Genomic DNA, 15,021 nt, shown 5'->3' on the forward strand with positions numbered 1-15,021 from the left:
ATAAGTAAAATGAAAATGCAGCATAATCCATTGTAAGCGCATGCAATTTGGGGAGCCTAACGGCATAATTAACAATTCTAATTAGATCTATTTGATTGTCTATATAAACAGCGGTTTCAATGAATAGCTTTATTTGGTGTACATATTAGATATTAGTAGTTTTGCTCGTGTGAATACATATAGCAAATATGAAATTAGAAGGCTTATAAGATAGTGCAGTTGTCATCTCTGGAATTTCGGGAAAATTTCCAAAGTATGACGATATTAATGATTTAAAGTCGAATCTAATAAATGGAGAAGATTGCGTGTCTTCATATCATCTTTGCATTTTTGGCCCTTTGAAGGAAAATTGATCCTATCGAGTCGCTTCTCGAGAATACAGATGCTTTTTTATCATAAGATCTATTTACCCCGTCTGTTGACAATAAACCAAAATAATGGAATGCACAAAACAAAAAATTATTTAAAAATTACGAAAAAATTCAACTTGTTATTCTAAGACTTTTAATTATCATTGAAATGAAAAAAATCTAAGAAAAATTGATTTTTTGCCTTCACATGCAAGAACTGGAATTAATTAAACCTAGAGTAAACTCTTATTTTACCTAAATCATACAGTTGGTAAGATGTTTGGAAACGTAAGCTTACAACACCACCACTAACAATCGCGTAATCGCAATCTCCAGCTTTTATAGCTTCGTACGCTTTTTGAATTGCTAACGAACTTGATGTGCTGGTTGAATCGATAGTGCAGCTTGAGCCTGTTAAACCCATACAAAATGAGATCCGGTTTGATAGCATAGCTTGGCATAACCCAAGTAGAATATATCAATTTGACAATAAGAAAATAAAAACAATCACACATTGAATGATTTAACCTTTACATAGAAGCTATTAGATCGACCTAATTACTTACCTGATTCCAGCGTTCCATGGTATTACTACTTGCCTCAAATAAACTCAATATCCTGTAAACATTGATTTTTTTGTTCCGTAGCTCTACAAGATTTATTCCAGCATCAATGATCGTTTCAAACGTTACTTCCATTGCCATTCTTAATTCTGGAGGAATAAATGGTGCCTGCATTGCACTAATTCCAAAAAAAAAGTTATCGAATTTAGATAAATTAGAAACAGTTCCTAAACGCGATGGTACTTTAGACGAATGATCTAAAAAATAATAATTCATGTTACTCAAAAATAACATACTGTAATGTAATAAATTTCTGTAGGAAATATAATTTAACATATATATATTCTTACCGAATTTCCATCTTGTATGATCTGAAGACACGCAACCTTCGCCATTCATTAGATTCGACTTTAAATTCGATATATAATAAATAAATCGAATATAAAATTCTAATAATACCAAAATTTTTAATGACTTGTAGTTGTAAAATCATTTTTGGATTAGCCAGTTTTTTGCAAACGATTCAATAACGATAAGAATGTATATTACTTCCGCCTACCTAATGTATACGTTAAAACTTTTTGGACTTTGAAAGGCTACGACTGCGGTGGATCAGCATTGAACTTTGTGATCAACATGTGGTCACTGTTAGAAACGATCGAGTCAGACCTCCCCTCTACTACGTCCAGTCAATTCTAGTCTTACGTAAAAATCGTACAGGTAACGAACTATAAAACCACGCGTAGGAATTCGAACGATATAAAAATAATACGAATAATTTATGAACTCGCATATTCAAACCGTCCTCAATGGACGTCGAACATATTCGTTAGATTTTAATATGGAAACAAGCTAAGACGCTATTAAAAGTAATTTCTTATTGTTATATCTTTGGCGTATTTAACCAATTTTTAGGTACACTCTTTATTAAAATATTTAAAAATAACCAATAAGTTCTTCTGAAAAAAAATTATCGTTTTTGTTTGACAAAGAAAGATTGAAATTCTTTACTTACGAGTCTCGATTTATTAGTAGTAATAAGCTAACGCTTTTTCCCGAGAAATAATTTTTCCACACAATTATGTAAGATCGTATAAATAATTAAAAAAACGACATTACTTGATCTTACATTCTTTATATTCGCTTTAGAAGTTAAGACATTTTTTATATCAAATATGAACACGCAATAAACATTTAAAAAATTGTAAATGTCAAAACGTAAATTTAATAAGGCCATTTGTTTTCCAAAATTTACTTTTTACCATTAGCCGATGTATTCAACAGTCTTAGAAACAATTGTAGTTTTTGTTGCATCTTAGATTCAGCTTATTATTATACTTTATTAGGTTTTGTATGAGATTTGATTTTAAAACACTCAAAATACATTTAAGATTGCTAATAGATATTAATAGTGTAATGTTTGTCGAGATGGGAACAGTAGTGATTTTAGGCAATATTTGTACATATATGTTAACGGAATAGTACAAAATTCAGGTAATGTTAGCAGTCCAAGTAAGAAATCCGGAATTATAAGCAATGCCAAAATATCGGAAAGGTGGAAATATATTCAAATTTCTCTAATTTCTTAGATCTTCTTCTTCTTCTTCTTCTTCATTCTTTAGTTTAGGCAAGTTGCCTGTTTCGTAACGACGTTTTTCTGCCTATTGCACTGTTAAATTGTCGCACCATCTTTTTTGTGGGCGCCCCGTACTTCTGCGGCCAATCGGTGACTTACCCGTGCAATTCTGACGATTCTTCTGTTGTCCATTCTGCTAATATGTTCGTTCCATTCTTTTTTTTTACTTATTCCGAGGCAGAGTGTCGTTTTATGAGCAGCAATTTTTTTTTTACGTTGGGTAGGGAGCTAACCTGATCCAACAACCTTCCTCCTTTTCCCGGGCTTAGGACCGGCAACATGATCGCTGATCTCGTTCCGCCCAGCGATCATGCAGGCGGAGTTAATTTCTTAGATATTGTGAAGAATTACAAATGAAAGACCGGTAAAGTAAGAAAGGAGATATGAAAACTTTCCTACTAAACCTGCTTATCTCTTGCTATAATAAGGAATACAAAATACACAGATTTTTCATGGAAACCTCTATAAATATCTGTCTAAATATAATCTTTTGCCACTAGAAATAACAGTAGGCTTTACAAAATAAGACACCGGCATTGTGTAAGTTTCAGTTTATAGAGATGCGCATAGTATAACGGCACGCACATTCTATAAAGCCCACACAAAAAAACCAGCTCCTTTCTTGCTTTTGTGTGTGTGTGTGGGGTCGGGGTTTGTATTGTCTGTGTAGGGCGTTGGTGGGCGAAGTGTATGTTTTGTGTTTTTATGTGTACCTGTTGCCCGTTGCATGATAATGTATTCTTCTCAATATTGCCTAAATAGCATTTGATATTCTATAGAATACCTAAGAATTTTGTACAATTCCTAGGAAAAGTTCGTAACAATTCTTATATTACCATTTTTTATTTCTTATAATACCATTCATTTTCAAACATATGTAGTATAGAAATTATTTTTGTTGCATTAAAAAACAAATATGATACATCTTCCGAGCCCAAGAAGAAGCAACTAAAGGTCGTAGCATATTATTTAAGGAAATCTTTCTTCTCTGCTTCTCTCTCTAATGATACTTTAGGATAATGTGAAAGAAGAAGTCGTTTAACAATCCGTAACGATCCTTCCAAAGTGTTGATTTCATAATGACTTTTGCGCGTCCATCTTAACACTAAACCTACCGACATTTCATGTATACCTATTCCTACCATGAGCGGTCAAATGACCGCTTCAAAAAAAACATACGTATCTTAATATAGAAAGAAATTTTATCCAACTGGATAATAAACAAAATATTTTTCTGATGCTACAATAAAAACCCGCTTCCCGCATTTCTATTTAGAAAGTTTTATTTATGCATTTTCAGCTCATTTTTTACAAATTACAACACTTTGTATTAAACACTTTCTACATACGTATTTTTTACATTTTATACAAGTTTTGTTAGTCTTATTGACTTTACAATATCTTATTTGACAAAATTTTCGCCTAGAAGAATCTCTAGCTTTGTTTATTATAGTTTTTGATGAACATTCTTTGCTTAATCTCTCCTTCTGATATTTAGTTTCAAGCTCTTCAGCCAATTGAAATAAAAATTCTTGCCTCGATATTTCTTCACCTGTTGTTTCTTTATATAATATCCAAGCACTATATATATATATATATATCCCGGCTAAATCTGAGATATTAAGAAATACCTGTAAAGGTAATCTTTGACATTTAGATTTTACCCTATATTTTTTAGCCATTTGATCGGTTATATCTACACCGAATTTTGTGCTATTGTAAATTTTAATTGTCTCTAGTATACGGGTGTCACTTTTTTCAATTTCCACGGATAAATGCATTGAACTAAGTTTCAATACTTTTTTATTCGGTTTAGCTTTATAAATGGAAAGATTAAAATCATTCGATTTGTATAATATTGTTGAGAAGCGTGTCACACTATTCTTTGCCTGTCTCGCTAATTTTTGTAACTCTCTTTTATTTTTGCGAATAGTTCCAACAAGCGTAGTTTTGTTTGCTAAAAGTTTACTTGCTAATGTCGCGCTTGTAAAAAAATTGTCAGCTTTTATATTTCTCCCATGGTTTGTATTTGGTTCTGCTAATTTCAAAACTAACAACTCCCCAAATTGGACCGATTATTCTCTCCCTTCATCTTTTCCCAATTATGGAAAGCCGTTTACAATATACTTACTTTTTACATCGGAAGGTAATCAGAATTTTATGCCAAATTTGTCTGGTTTGTTGGGCATGTATTGAGTAAATCTACAACGTGCTTTTGTAGGAAACAATTGTTCGTCTATAGTAAGATATGCTTCTGGTTTATAACAGTTTTGACTGTTTTCGATAAATTTGTTCCAAATTTAAGAGATCAAAGCAAACTTATCGTTTTGTAAGCGTTGGCTTCGTTTATTTTTGTTGTCAAACCGAATAAATTTCATGATTTCTGCGAAGTCATTTCGGCTCATAGTTGTCAAGAGAAATGACGGACTTCATTTCGTGTTCCATAGATATGATATATCTATATTTTTAGTCTCATATGCGCCGCGTGCATATAAAAGTCCAATAAATGCATATAATTTTACAATAAAAAAATTCCATTTCGTTTTCAATACTCGAGATGCCTCTAATTCCGTATATTTTCTTACATGTTCAATCATGTTATGATCAATAATCAAGGAAAATGCTGATTCAACTTTGCCCTTTATAATATTTCGTTTAGCGTATCCTTTCGGTCCTGATTTTTCTTTGAAAATGTTATAAATCGGTGCTCTTCCGCGATTAGATCCTTCTTATATTTTGTGCCAAACGGTTCCGTCCATAGCAGTTTCAATCTCTTCTTCATTTTCATTTTCGAAACTAACTATGAATCTCTTTCTTTTTTGTCCTTTTCGTATATTTAAAATATTCTCTTCGTTCGTATCGCTGTCAAATAAGTCACAACTTTTTTTCTGCTATATCATCAATATCGGTAACTTCTTAGCCATCTTCCGAACGATCCTCATCCATATTATTTATTTTATCTAATAAATTGATATTTCTCGAATGTCTTGACATTTTTGGGGATGAATATACAAATGATAAAGTAAAAACTAAAATATAAAGACATAAATCAAACAAGGCAAAAACATTGAGACCAGAAATAAAAAAAAAACAATTATAAATCATACAACAAAATATTTTGGGCTCTGTTGACTTTGTCGAAACTATCACTTATTCGACGTAATAATTTTTATTATACTCTGTGAAATTTTGATGCCTTCGGTTCGGATTGCAAGACCGTACTGTCGTTCAAAGAACGCTATGCATTTGTGTTCCGTCATTTGTCGGAACACCTAAAGTATTTATCGTAACAGAAACTTCTGATCGTATTCACAAAGAGAAAGATACCAGAGAAAATGTTTTACAAAAATAAAGAATATTTTTTTAAGATCAAGGTGTAATTTTCAAGGGTAAATTTTATTCGGATGTAAAAAGTTTCACTTTAAAAGGCCCACTTTTCCTCTTCTTCCCTACCCCTTTGTTTTTTTTGTTGCAGGTTACATAGGAGGAGGACCACACGAGGACTTAGTTATCATAAAGTATAGTGTAATGTAATTATTTGTATAATTAAATGTATAATTAACACTAGAACTACCAGACCAGTCAAAATGACTGGTCGCGCAACTTCATTATTTAATTCCCACCTCACGTTACATTTTTTTCTCAAAATTATATGATGACTTTTCTAGATATAAGGAATGGTTTGTAAAAATAATTTTTATTTTTTTATAACTTAAACAGAATTCGAATAAATTTTGGCATTTGCTACTTCTACCAATACCAGTCATTTTGACTGGTACTTCTTAAATTCGACATAAATCTGAAAATATCTGTTTTTTGAAATCAACACCGTCGATTAGATATTTAGACGAATGTATTATTCTTTGTTTTAATATTTTCTCTCATGTTACTGCTTATCTGGCGATAATACATAGTGATATAATCGTTGCCGTAGTGTATCGAAATAATAAATTCGATGTAGTTTTACGCGATCATTCTTTATTTCATAGTCGTGGGAATAGCATCTATTTTCTAGTTATATAGCGATTTTTTGTAATCCATAAAAAATGGCAAAACGTATAAAAACCTTTGATTTGCTGCGAAAAATAAACAATATTTCAATGGAAGCTTCTGATATCGAGGATGAAGAAAGTGACCAAGAGGATATTGAAACAGTTTATAGTAGTAATAATGATGAGTTTGATGAGTTTGAAGATCATGAAGAAGTTCGAGAGTCCTCGGACAGTGAATTAGAAAATATTTTGAATTTACGGAAAAAAGACGTGCTCGTATAGTTTCAAGTTCTGAAGAGGAAAAAGAAAATATAAATAAAAAAAATGAAATTGCTGCAGACGGAACCAATTGGGAAAAAATACAAGAAGGATCTACAACTGGAAGATTACCACTTCATAATATTTTCAAAGATATATCCGGCCCCACAGGATATGCTAAAAGAAATATTATCAAAGGTGAAGTAGATAGCGCATTTTTATTACTGATTGACAGGAATATTCTTGATTATATAATATCTTGCACGGAATTAGAAGCTTTTCGAGTTTTGGGTAAAAAATGGACTCTAAGTGAAACAAAAATTAAAGCTTTTATTGCAATTTTATATGCTCGGGAAGCATACAAAGCAAATAATTTGAATCTGTCATATTTATGGGACAAAGAATGGGGACCGAATTTCTTTTCCAAAACTATGAGTCGAAATAATTTCAGTTAAATTTTGAAATTTATTCGCTTTGATAAAAAAAGTGAAAGAAGCGAAGAACGTTTGAAAAATGACAAATTTGCTTTGATATCAACAGTATGGGATAGGTTCATTCAAAATAGTCAAAATTGCTACAAGCCAGGAGAAAATATCACAGTTGACGAACAACTCTTTGCAACAAAATCCAGATGCCGATTTACGCAATATTTGCCGTCTAAACCTGACAAATTTGGAATAAAATTTTGGCTGGCATCTGATGTAAAAACAAAATATATTCTAAATGGGTTTCCTTATTTAGGGAAAGATGAAACACGAGCAAAATCGCAATCTCTTAGTGAATATGTCGTACTAAAACTTATCGAACCATATACTATGAAAGGAAGATGTATAACAACCGATAATTTTTTTACAAGCTTACCGCTAGCATCCAAATTGCTTTCAAAAAAAACCACGCTTGTTGGCACTATACGTGGCAACAAAAGAGAATTGCCAAAAATTTGTAAAATAAAGAAGGATACTATGACTCGTTTTTCATCACTACTCTATAAATCAAATAATATTACCCTTACAATTTACAAAAGTAAACCGAAAAAGAAAGTTTTTATATTGAGTTCTAAACATAAATGTATCAAAATTGGTAAAAGTAATAAAAAGTTACCCGAGACGGTTGAATTTTATAATAAAACTAAATTTGGAGTGGACATTACAGACCAAATGGCAAAAAATATAGCGTAAAATCCGGATCTAGAAGATGGCCGCTCCAAGTATTTTATAACATTTTAGATTTAGCTGGCATAAATTCCTGGATCTTATATAAGGAAACCACAGGTGAGAAAATATCTAGACAAGACTTCTTGTTTCAACTAGCAAATGAACTTGCCATTGAATATGTACAATCAAAAATCAAGCAACAAGAAACTACTGCTCCAAGTACATCAACGAGTTCACCTTCTTCACGTAAATGGTGTCAAATAGGGTTCTGCAATAATAATAAGACTACTGTCATTTGTAATTTATGTAAAAAATATGTTTGCAAACAATGCACTACAAAGATAAATTACTTTTGTAAGAAATGTGACGAATCATAATCAGGTAAATAACAATCATTTTAATATTTTATATTAAAAATAATTAATAATAATTTTTTTTTTCTATTTCAGATTCTATTACATTTTTATAATAAAATACTTCTTATATTACTTTATTGTATGTTTATTTTCTTCTTTTTGTTTCTAAAAGTTCTATTTATACTTGTTAGTATCATTAAAAATGTTGTTATTATAATTAAATTATTATATTTTTAAAAATTGTCATCATATAGATGTATTTCCATACCCTTATATTCATTCTATATGATAATATAAAACAAAACAATAAAAAAATTCTTTGTTTTTACGATTATAAATGACCAGTCATTTTGACTGGTCTTGGTAGAAGTAGCATTGTTTTTTTTCCGGTAGTTCTAGTGTTAAAAAAAAAGAATTTTATATCTACACATAAAATTAATTCAAGATATACAGGAAAGGATATTCTAAAAACGTGGAATTTATATTTTGTCTATATATAATTTTAATTCATTTTTATTATGTTATAAGAAAACAGTAATACATTTTTATTCAGCTTCAAAATCATAAAAATTGTAAGAAAAAAATAGAATACTTGTAACGTGGCGCGCTAAAGTAAGTAGTATTGTCTTTGCTTCTTGCGCTGGTTATTAACGTTGGATTCTTCGTGGGGAATTTTTTTTCATAAGTTTTTTTATCTTTAACAAGGAGACGATCAGAACAAATACAACAGAGTGATATGTTTCAAGATGGGTGACGGCATAAATGAACGTAAGTATTGGATGGATGAGAAGGAAAGACTGTGCAGGTGTGTAAGATAAGTGGAGTCGTGGCAGCAGGTGCTAGATTGGTGTGCAAGAGTCGGTGAGGCGAAGTAAAGCTTAGGGGTGAGAATCTGTTGAATTCTGGAGGGGAAAAGTGAATGTAGGAGCTGGAAGAGAGAAGAAAGGATAGGGAATTTAGAAGGAGAGGGAGAACGAGAAAGTCGATTGAGAAAAATAGATAGCTGAGTGAAGTAGGACAGCCTCTGTAAGATATGATGTGTCTTTATTTGGGTGTTAATTATGATTGTTTTAGTTTTATGGTTTTGTTCATTGTATATATTTGTTTATTTCTTATTAAAGTTTAATTGTGTTGTTCAATATATATATATTGTACATATTTATTTATTAGCCTAATCTTATGTTCACAAAGATAGCATTGGTAAGTAATGCAGATAGATTGTAATGATTTTTGTTAAACGATTATAAAGGGAATGAACCCCTCAAACTCGTAAAAGGGAGAGTTATAGAGACAGTTAAAATTATAAAGTATACAAGTTTTAACACGTAATTAATAAAATAAAGCTAATAAAATCAGATTTTGTAAATATTTTATCTTAACTATTTTTGAAAAAATTATTTTTTAAAAATGCCCTGATATTTAGAAGTTGATATTAATAATTTCAAAAATTTTCAATAATTATAGGTTCATTGTTTTGAATTGTCTTTCTCTCTTTCTCTTTTTCTCTCTCTTTACTTATTATTTTTTAAAATAATTTATACATAGTAAAATATATACATATTTTAATGTAATAATTTCAACATGCAACTATCCACATACGCAACATCCACACAATAATCTTTCATACTTAGATTAGTAAAGTTTTAAGCATACTTATATCACATGTAACCTTTAAAATATTATGTTTAAAGATTAATACAATTGTATTAACATTGCTTTATAATATTAACATTGCTGAAGTTTATCTTGCAATTGTGCATATCGCATTTGTAATATACGTTCACGTTCAGTTTGTCTTTTTAACATCTTCAATAAGAGCATTGACTCTCCTCGGAATTGCTGCTTCCTCTTGATTTTGTAAAAATTTAAATGTCGAAAGTTCCAAATGGGCTTGTTCTATTTGTTCGCACAAATCGTGTAATTGTTTGATTAAGCTTGTGACCTGGTCTAAAAAAAAAATTATGTTAAGATTGCAATTAATGTCAATATTTAACTATATATATTTAACTATATATATGTTAAATAATTATCTGATAACCTCCTGTTAAAACTATCAATTTTTATTCCATTCTAGCGGCTTTTTTAGCTTCACCAGTCATATGCATCCGATTTTCTTCTAATTTTCTTTCGAAAGCTTCTACTCTATCTTTTTTGAAGGCTAAGGTTGCTCTTGTATACCGTTTTTGTGTGTTTCCTAATAAAATATCTGCGATAAACATTCTTCCCACATCGTTGTATATGCATCTAAACTTAAATCTCCATGCGCAATACCATCCTTAAAAACTTTCATTTCATCGGTGAGTAATTTTTTCGCTGCATCCGATTCCTCTTCCTCAAAATTTATATAAGTTATTATTACATTATTATATTATTACATTCTTTAGTCGTGCTGATATTATATTTAATTAATAAGTTTTGTTACTTTAATGGAGAAACGTATCGATATTACGAATATTATTAAAATAAATGAAATCAATGTTGACAGAAACTATGGAAAAAAAAAATATTTCTTATTCATACATCAAACCACACAATTTATACGCTTTTTTTCATATAGGCTACGACTTGATAAACTTTACACTATATATTTTCACAGAAAATTGGAAAATGAAACGTTTCTCGAGGTCATCGGCCTCGTCATATTTCCTTGAGCACGAGCGAAGTAAATCATGTCACTAGATTATAATTATTGAAATTATTTTATCTTCTATACTATCTTTATTTCTGTAATTGTTATAGATTTCGAAGACAGAAATCTTCATTACCGACAAAGATAGGCATAGCATTAACGAGCCAGAACAAGTTGAGTAATGTGGCCACTTAATTCACGGGTTCGATAAGGCAGCCTTAGAACGTACTGCATGTACGCCGAAATTTATATGGATTGTGAAATATTGACAAAGAACGAATATTTTTCAATAGACTGTCATAAAGTGCGGAAAGTAAACGTTTTTTTCACCGTCCGTCTTAGAGCGATGAGAGTCAGCTCCAGAAGAGTCTCGTAGATAGTTTGTAAATAGATATTGATTTCTCTTGAGTCAATCTCGAATAATCTTAATTTCTAAATACGTTTTTCATCATTTTGCACTTGCAATAACAGATTCATTCGTCAATGAAACAGATTAGCACTCAAAATTCGAATAAATGCAGGTAAGTATCATTTAATTAATCTCATTTCTTGTTTAAGAAAATAATAAATTGCTTCCTTTGTTGTCGCAACAAATAAATTTTCAGATCATTTAGTCCTACCTGTCTTTTGATCGTCTCAAGTAATAGTCGAGCTAGCTGAGAATACACGGAGTAAATCATAATAGGTATGTTAGTTTTATAATCTAAGTAGCACCCAACAATAAATTCATTAAAATAGTTTATAGTTAATAAACCAGAAATTGACCCAGATCACTCAAACAAGAATACTTAGTTAGAAAATAGATAAAAAAGTATTCGGTCTCAAAGCGTTTAAGCTTTTGAGTATCAAAGAAATTTTTCACTCTTGTTATAATTAAATGTAGGCATTGCAACGCATATAGCTGGATATGGGCGTGATAATAATATGACAAGAAAAGAAAACTCTATATTTTGTTCTCTTATTTTTTTTCTCTTCTCTTATCTTTTCTTCAAATAACTTCAAAATATATTTTTTATCTATTACTACTTATAACCTTAAATAATAATACTTCAATTTATAATCTACTTATTGTTTACCTTATTTTTTATTTATTATTCTAATAAATTTCAAAGAGTAACACATTCTCGCATGATCGTCTTTATTGGCACACGATAGTGGATTCTGAAACAAGTAATAGAGAAGGGAATACACGATAGCATAACTCTGTAGCTTTACACTATTATAGTGGCAAATTTTAAATTGATTGGCTGAACTTCTTACGTGCGTACATAAGTACACACACTAGTAGTTATCATCTTCTGTACTGCATCTCGGAGGCTAATTCCGCGGTAGTTCTTCGGTTCTGTCTTAGTTTTTTTCTTAAATATGGGAACTGTTATACTCTCCTTCCATTGGGTTCGCACTTTTATGTTTTTTACTATTTTATTGAATAGCGTACTAGTTGTTCTGTTAGTTGTCTTCCTCTATATTTCATTAGTTCGTTTGTTAGCTAATCTGTTCCTGGTGTTTTTCGGTTTTTTAATTTGTCTATGTTTTTTGTATTTCTCCAGATGAGATAGTTCAATCGTTTAGTGCCTCCTCTTCTTCTTCTTCGCATCTGTTATAAGTCTCCTTCGTCTCGTTTTTGTACAGCTCTGTGCATTGTTTTTCCTATTCAACTGTTGTGATTTTGGTGGTCTGAATGGACACGTTTACATGTTTTCTTCGGTTTCGTAGCATATTCCATACTTTTTTCTGTGCTTCGAGTAGGTCGTGTTCCATGTCGGCCGAGAATTTCTCCCAATAGTCCTATTTATTAAGTTCCCGGGTATTTCAACAATCTCATCTCGTTTAGAGATGTTGTCTGTCGCTGATGTATTTGGACTCTAGTACATTATCTACGTATCTCTTGTGTACCAGTAAGGCCTACTCCTGAGGTGGCTCTTTCGTCTTTGTCTTCCCGCTATAGAATAGGATGTATTTTCCATATCGAATGTTTCCTTTGCAATTATTTTTTGTTTCGGAAAAATTGCAGATATCTATTTTGCATTTTCTCATTTCCTCTATTAATTACGGGTCTCTGTTTTTTATGGAAGTTACGCTCCAGCATCCTATTCTAAGCGTTTTCATGTTCTTCCGTTTTCATTATATATTTCCTTTTGCTTGCCGTGTTTTCATCGTAATTTTCGTCCTATCCGAGGATCTACTACTAATTTCAGGAGCATAATACATGAATTATAACATATCTAGCACCCACGTGTTTATCGGATGTTTCGACACTATTATATACACCAGTTTCTTCCATAGTTTATATAATTTTCACTTCACTTTATGTGAATATAATTACAAATATTAATAATCCACAATAATAATAATATTAATTATCGATATCAATATCAATAACACAACAAAACTTTAAAATATAAAAAATGATGCTCACTATCCGTATAACTGCAATAAAACTGATATATATATATATACATATTTATTATTTGTATAGACGCTGTACAGTATATATATATATATATATATATATATACATAACATATAGGTATATACACATTTATACTTAAATGCGTCTACTGCTTCGCAACATACCCTGTGTACGTCGGCAGCACACAAGTATACAAGTTATAGACACACATTACAAAAAAATGAAAGGTGCGCATGAAAGGTTTCGCACAAAAAACGTAACGATGTTATTCGATCACTAAATTTTACTCTTCATTTTTTTCATATCGGGCGCCTTCTATAAAAATCGATTCTTAAGGAGTAGATTCCAAAGAAAGAAAACATACTTGACATTGTCGAGATAAGATATGTATATCGACGGCATCAAGGACACACACAGCACTGCTAACCATAGACTAATACACTACTACAACTAAAAGAATAAGAATTTACGTAAAATTTCATTCCGCGATTTATCGCCAATGGCTGAATATATACGTCATGTTTACACAATAAATATTTGCATAGACTACTACAAGTGTGCAAAGTTTGAAAAAAATCTTGAGAGTGTCTCTCATTGATAGTTCCCTTGTTAGATTCAAATTGTTAGTTGCTACAGAAAAATATTTTTTACGGCAATCGCATTATTTCAGGTAACTTGTTGAAAGAGCTGAAATAAAATAGTTTCTTAATTAGTTTGACGATTCAGAATAAAAAAATTGCTTACAAAAGGATATTAACGAATTTCGTCTTTTGATCATTCGTCTTCAGTGAGGAAACAAAAGCTGTGATTCTTAAAAATTAAAAATGAATAGGGAAAGAAGAAGAGGAAGGTACATATCACCACATGGCTCGAAAACGTGGGAATACCTCTCAATATTCGCTTGTAAGTTTTTTTAAATTATGTTAATAGAAATGATAAAAGCAAAAATGTGAACATATGTTTATTTGTAAAAACAATTTTAGGCACACTGTTAATATTATCTCTTGGCATTGTGCTAGGATGGAATTCACCAATGGTCGTGTTGTTATCATCACCGGATTCGCCTATTCATGATAATAAATTGGATATTTCAACTTTAACGGCTTTGCTATCAACCGGTCAAATGCTAGCACCAGTGATAAATGTATTAGTAACTGACAAAATTGGAAGAAAATATACAATTTTATTGTGCAGTCTCCCACTCGTTGCAAGCTGGAGTATAATCTTAATGACAAAAAGCGCATACGTAAGTATTTCATTTTCATTTGTAACGAAGTAAAGATAATTTACAATCTTTTCGGTCATACGTGTATACTCATGCTATTCACCAAAGCCTCTTTACCGTTCCAATTGCATGTCAACACTTACAAGGAGGGCCCCGTAGTTGTTATTTATTTGATGTTTATGAAACTTTATAAATTTATATAGGTTCCTTCAGGCTACAGACCCTACGTACTCGAATATTATCAAAAACTCCATAGGTGCAGCCGTTATCAAGAAGATTAGGGTTTAAGTTTTACCAGTATTTCTATATTATTAGGAGGACCGGAAAGTAATGTCGTTTCTGCGCATGCCAATACTTGATTGTCATTTGTCAGCTCATTGTTTGGTTCAGAGGCGTACCAAAGACATTGTGAGGTTATAGTGATTTCTTTACTTATAGACAATTG

General features: G+C 31.1%; 1 protein-coding gene across 1 annotated transcript; it reads left to right on the plus strand.

Annotated features, from left to right (window-relative positions):
* Window positions 1-13,952: 13,952 nt before the first annotated feature.
* On the plus strand, window positions 13,953-14,647 carry LOC122526714 (solute carrier family 2, facilitated glucose transporter member 8-like). Its single transcript, XM_043650269.1, has 2 exons — window positions 13,953-14,254; window positions 14,335-14,647. The coding sequence occupies exons 1-2, from the start codon at window positions 14,176-14,178 to the stop codon at window positions 14,628-14,630; spliced, it is 375 nt and encodes a 124-aa protein (XP_043506204.1). The 5' UTR covers window positions 13,953-14,175; the 3' UTR covers window positions 14,631-14,647.
* Window positions 14,648-15,021: the final 374 nt, after the last annotated feature.

This window comes from Polistes fuscatus, unplaced genomic scaffold, assembly GCF_010416935.1.
Source record: "Polistes fuscatus isolate 324 unplaced genomic scaffold, CU_Pfus_HIC Scaffold12, whole genome shotgun sequence".
NCBI classification, from domain to species: Eukaryota; Metazoa; Arthropoda; class Insecta; order Hymenoptera; family Vespidae; genus Polistes; species Polistes fuscatus.

What these genes read in the sequence shown, in the direction of transcription:
- LOC122526714 (XM_043650269.1), top strand. Translation starts at nt 14,176, where the DNA reads ATGAATAGGGAAAGAAGAAGAGGAAGGTACATATCACCACATGGCTCG. An exon ending in ATACCTCTCAATATTCGCTT is followed by an intron (nt 14,255 to 14,334) that starts GTAAGTTTTTTT and finishes AAACAATTTTAG; the next exon opens with GCACACTGTTAATATTATCT.